The sequence below is a fragment of the Chrysochloris asiatica genome, unplaced genomic scaffold, assembly GCF_000296735.1.
Source record: "Chrysochloris asiatica unplaced genomic scaffold, ChrAsi1.0 scaffold00319, whole genome shotgun sequence".
Taxonomy (NCBI): Eukaryota; Metazoa; Chordata; class Mammalia; order Afrosoricida; family Chrysochloridae; genus Chrysochloris; species Chrysochloris asiatica.
The window spans coordinates 1,052,284-1,057,939 of NW_006408837.1; the positions used below are offsets into that span (position 1 = coordinate 1,052,284).

The 5,656-nt window shown below is 51.4% G+C and overlaps 1 protein-coding gene across 1 annotated transcript in view; it reads right to left on the minus strand.

The window, feature by feature from the left end:
• Nucleotides 1-5,656, minus strand: part of ABLIM2 (actin binding LIM protein family, member 2) — a 135,007-nt gene that overhangs the window by 75,296 nt on the left and 54,055 nt on the right. The window contains exon 8 of the mRNA XM_006875320.1: nucleotides 3,137-3,195. Coding sequence (XP_006875382.1) covers nucleotides 3,137-3,195 — 59 coding nt within the window. The remainder of the gene's footprint in view (nucleotides 1-3,136; nucleotides 3,196-5,656) is intronic.

Here is a 5,656-nt window from a genome sequence, read left to right on the forward strand (position 1 = left end):
TCATGGGCTCATAGTACGTCACAGTACAAGTGTCTGACGTTGGGCTCTCATGGGCTCATAGTACGTCACAGTACAAGTGTCTGGCATTGGGTTTTCATGGGCTGATATTTTGGAAGCAGGTCGTCAGGTCTTTCTTTTGAACGTTCTGATCAGCAGCCCACAGCCTAACTTTGTGTATCTCCCGAGGTCCTCATAGGAGGAGGCAGAAGGAGGAGACATATGATATGAGGAAGCAGTTGGGGTAATGTGAGGAGGGGGCTCTATAATCAGGAATCAGCACCGCAGCCTCCCAGAAGAGTCGCCTTGCTGTGTTGTGTGAACGCAGCATGCTGGGGCTACAGCTGCCGATACCTGAGGCTCCTAGGGGAGATGTCACCGTGGTTCCCTACTGCACACACCCCGTTACCAGATGAGTGAGCGGGGTGGGGGCAGGAGTCCAAGGTTCCCAGACTTTGTCTGAAAACCAGCTCCCAGGGTAAAATCAGCAGAATACAAGAACTCAGCCGCCAGGGGCACGCTCCTTCATAAGCCACAGGGTTTCCCTTGACCCTCATTTCGTCCTCCGTCTCTGGGGTCCAGCCCTCCCCACACCCATCCCAGCCACTCCCTAGCTGTCACTCCATCAGGTGCCATTTCTGCCTGAGGGGATATGGCCAGGGGCAACACGGTTACCCCGGGGACAGGTCCTGGGGCCATACACTCTGCCCTGCGGCTGAGCCCTGCTACCTGGGGACCACCACCCTCTTTCCTACTGGGAGGCTCTGACTTCCTCCCCTCCGCAGGCCTGAGGCTCATACCTGTGAGCACAGGTGTTTAGTTTTGAATTTAGGGGTCTCCAGATGAGGGGGCGTTGTCTCCTTGGGAATCAAGGGCATGGTCTTAATCTGGATGGAACTGGAGGGGTGTTCCCAGCCAGGGCGCCTCACACAGCCACCCTCCATCTGTCTGTGGGGGCTAGCGTGTGGCTGTGATGCTGAACAGGTCTCAGGGAACGTTTCAGACAACCAGAGACTAGAAAGGCAGGTCTGGTGATCTACTTCCCAAAGTCAGCCAATGCTAACCCAAAGCCAGGCGTTAGGATGACCCAAAGTCAGCCAATGCTAACCCATAGCCAGGCGTTAGGATGACCCAAAGTCAGTCAATGCTAACCCACAGCCAGGTGTTAGGATGACCCAGGCAATCATTCCTACACCTGAGCCCATCACTGCCGCCACTGTGCAAAGCCATCTCATTGGAGGTCTCCCTCTTTTTCTCCGATGCTCCGTTTTACCAAACAATATATCCTTCTTCAGAGACCAGTCCCTGAAAACTGAGTTGTTGTTATGGGCAAGTGCCATCAAGTCGGTTCGGACTCACAGCATCCCTGTATAAAGTTTCTGAGGAGCGACTGGTGAGTTTAACTAGGACCCCGGGAAAAGCAGACAGCATCATTTACATACAGAAAACAAGACCATACATGATAGGAGGCCTGATGGAAGTAGAGAGCTGAGACACACAACAGCTTCCCAACATGTTCTGGGGTCCACAGAATAGGACTGGGTTGGGGTGGGGGCAAACTCCAAGGTGCAAGTCTGTCCACACCTTCTCACTGTGAGTCCCAGGGCCGGACTCAACCCAGAGCACATCCTTCAGATGGATGGATAGGATGAATAGTTGGATAGATCATGGATGAATGGCTGGGTGAATGATGGATAGATGAATAAATGGACAGATGTAGAGATGATAGGATGATGGATGGATGATGATGGATGGATGGATGGATGATGGATAGATGGATGGATGATGAATGGATGGATGATGGATGGATGATGGGTGGATGATGGATGGATGGATGATGGATGGATGATGGGTGGATGATGGATGGATGATGGATGGATGATGGATGGGTGATGGATGGTTAGATGCACAGATGAATGGATGGATGAGTAAAAGGATGGATGTAGAGATGAATGAATTAATTAATGGATGGATGGATAGATGGATGATAGATGGATGGTGATGGATGGTTATATGCATAGATGAAGGGATGATGGTTAGATGCATAGATGGATGGATGATGGATGGATGGATAGAAAGATGGACATATAAACAAATGGATGTTTGAATAAATGGATAGCTGATAGAATGATGGATGGATAAATAGATGGACACACAAACAGACAGATAAATGGATAGATGGAAGAGTGGATGGATGACTGGACAGACAAGACTGAATGACAGATGGATGGATAAATGAGTGGGGTGGATGGCTGGATGACACAATGAATTAATTAATGACTTAATATGAGTAGAAGGAAAGATGGGTGGAAGGTTGGATGGATGGATGGATTGATGGATGGATGGACAGATAAAAGAGCAAATGGGTACGTGGGTGGCGGGAGCAATAAACTAACTAATAAACTATGAGTAGAATGATTGATGGGTAGATGGGTAGCAGGGTGAAGGTTAGCTGACCACCTGTTACATCCCACCACCTGTGTGATGATTGATGTTATGTGTGGACCTGGCGGGGTCTTGGTCCTCAGTATTATATAATTACCTCGGTTTTGTCATCTGCTGTGAGGGGAGTTGCCTTGGGGACCGGGATGCTCTGACAAAGCTCAAAACCAAACCCACTGCCATTGACTTGGTCCCAGCTCACGTGACCTTAGATCAGGTTTCTGAGACCAATTATTTGTGGGAGCAGACAACCTCATCTTTCTCCTGAGGAGCAGCTGGAGGTTTGAACCGCTGACTTTCTTGATCCTGTATATAACTCATGAGCCTCTGACCTCCAGCTGTTCGCATGTGAGCCAGCAGCCTGCCGTCTGACCTGCTGGCTTTGGGTTCAGCAGCCCCTACAATCACATGACTCAGAAGAAGCCTCCAGCTTGACGTCCGGTTGATGGACTTGGGACTTGAGAGCCTCCACAAGTGTGTGAGTCATTTCTTGGAAACAAATCTCCCTCTATGTTTACATACACTTTGTAGGTCTTGTTCCTCCCCAAGTCACCCAATTGCCCTGCCCACAGCCCGGTCCTGGCAACTACACAGGGAGTTGTGGGGGCTGAGCCAGGACCACAGGAAGTGTTGAGAGTCCCCTCCATGGCTCAAGGACCTCTAAGCATAAGGAGCACCATGCAGAAAGGTCACTCACCTTGGCTTTGTCCTCGGTCCTGGCCACTTGGCGGCATGCAGGGTGCCAGATGGAAGAGCCTGCAGAGAGACAAGAAGGAAGTGGTCAGTGCACTCCTGGGATGTGGGGGGTGCTAGGGGCAGTGATGTCGGGGGCGATAGAGTGGGGCCACTCCCATGGAGGTGCATACATCACAGCCTGGTCCAGGGGCTCACAACCCACGGGAGGGGTATAAAGTCAATGGGCAAATGTACCCCCAGGGGCTAAGTGCTTGGACAGGAGATAATACAGGGTCCTACAGTCCAAGATGGCCAGAGAACAATCCTCTCAGAAGGAGGGTCCCACGGCCCAGACCCAAGATGCCCAGAGAATGATCCTCACAGAAAAAAGCATTTCTGTTGTTTTGAGTTCAAATACAGAGGAGAGAAAGGCCTCTGGACCATTACTCATCGCAAGGGGGTTAGCCTGTGTGAGCCCACCCTGTTCCCCCTGGGCATAGAAGGCAGGAGCTGAAGGAAGCACACCAGCCTAAGTGGGCTTGGAGTTGGGGGTGTTCCTTGGGGTATGGGGAGCAAGCAGGTCATGGGTACAGAGAGGTGGACAGCAGGCTCTGATGCTGGGACCAATCACATCACTTGGCCTCAAGGGCCTCCCTGGGTCCCAGTTTCTTCATCCGTCAGCTCTGCCCAGTCACCCAGTCACCAGCCAAAGCCATCAACTCAACATGCTCACCAGGCACTATGTGGCCCCACCTGCTGGTAGCCGCAGGCTTTCTAAGGTCACCTCAAGCTGTCCACTAACTTTTTCGTTAGCAGCTCAGCACTTAACCCCTTGCACCACCAGGTCTTGTGCCACAAAGCCTCAGAGCCTTTGAGTCTAGACTCCATTCCAGGAAATTCTCAGGACACCTAGAGGGGCAGGCGTGGCAGGTGTGGTCCCTGCACCTTGAGGTAGAACACCTGGGACACACAGGTGAGGAGACATAGGTGCACTCCCCTTCTCCCCACACGGTGAGGCAACGGGCAAGCAAGCCCCTGCCCAATTCCATTTTTCCCACCTAAACATGAGCTAAGAACACCCTACTCCATCAGGTGGTTGGGAGAACTTTATAAAATCACTAAGGGCCAGCACCAGTCCGTTCCTCTGTCAGCTGTCTCTGCCATCTGCATCTGGTGTGGGGGTCATCCTCTCCACCCCTGCCCCCATCCCAGCTAGGTTAGGCACTCCATGAAAGTGGAGGCATGTCCATCTGCACACACACAGCCGCACGCCCCAAGCAGGGACACAGAATAGGAATTCTAGAGAGACATGTGAGGTCTCCCCAGACATCGCCGTCTGAAAGGTCCTCCCAGACACAAGATCTACAACAACTTAGCACTGTTAGAACAGCCACGGTTAGACCGGTGTGTGTGTGTGTGTGTGTGTGAGTAAGACATTTGCTTTTCATTTCTTTTATGATTATAATGTTGTTGTTGTTAATTGCTGTCGAGTTGGTTCCAACTCATAGTGACCCTGTATAGGGTTTCCGAGGAGCAGCTGGTGCATTTGAACTGCTGACCTTGAGGTTCACAGTCCAGTGCTGATCCTACAACACCACATCAGGAGTCTCATAAAGCAATGTTGTTGTTAAGTGCCATCAAGTTGGTTCTGACCCATAACGACCCTGCATAGGATTTCTGAGGAGCAGCTGGTAAGCTTGAACTACCAATCTTGTGGTTCAAACTGACTTTGCAGTCCAGTGCATTAACCCACAGCACCACACCAGGGCTCCATTGAAGTAACTGTTGTTGTTGTTAAGTGCTGTTGAGTCGGTTCTGACCCATAGCGACCCTGTGCAGGGTTTCCGAGGAGCAGCTGGTGAGCTTGAACTGCCGACCTTGCAGTTTAAATGGCTTTGCAGTCTGGATTACATCATTGTTTCTTGTTATTGGGAAATTGGCTGCTGACTCACGGCGACCCCCATGTACAGGGGATGAAATGCTGCCCAGCCCTGCCCCATTCCCATCCCTATCCCCACCCCCAGCATTGGTTGTAGACTGGACCACTGTGATCCACCGAATCTTCGCAGGCTGATCTTCATAAGTAGATTGCCAGCCTTTTCTTCCTGGTCTCAGCCTGGAAGCTCTGTTGAAAGCCATTCAGCACCCCAGCCACACACAAGCCTCCATGGATAGATGGATCATGGCAGCACATAAGGGGCACTCGCCGGGAATTGAACCTGGGTCTCCTACATGAAAGGTCAGAACTCTACCACCACTGCCCCAACAAGAAAATGATGTTAGGTGTGGACCTGGCACCTCCGGCGATGGAGTCTTTAGGGCTCTGAGGCTTTGTGAAAGGAGCCTTGGTGTCACAGTGGGTTAAGCGCTCCAATGCTAACCATAGGTTGATGGTTTGAACCCACCAGCCGCTCCGTGGCAGAAAGAGGAGACAGTCTGCTTCAGTACAGATGTACAGCCGTGGAGACCCTAGGGGAGTTCTGCTCCATCCTACTGGGTCACTGTTAACAGGAACAGACTTCACACCAGTGGGTTTGTTTTT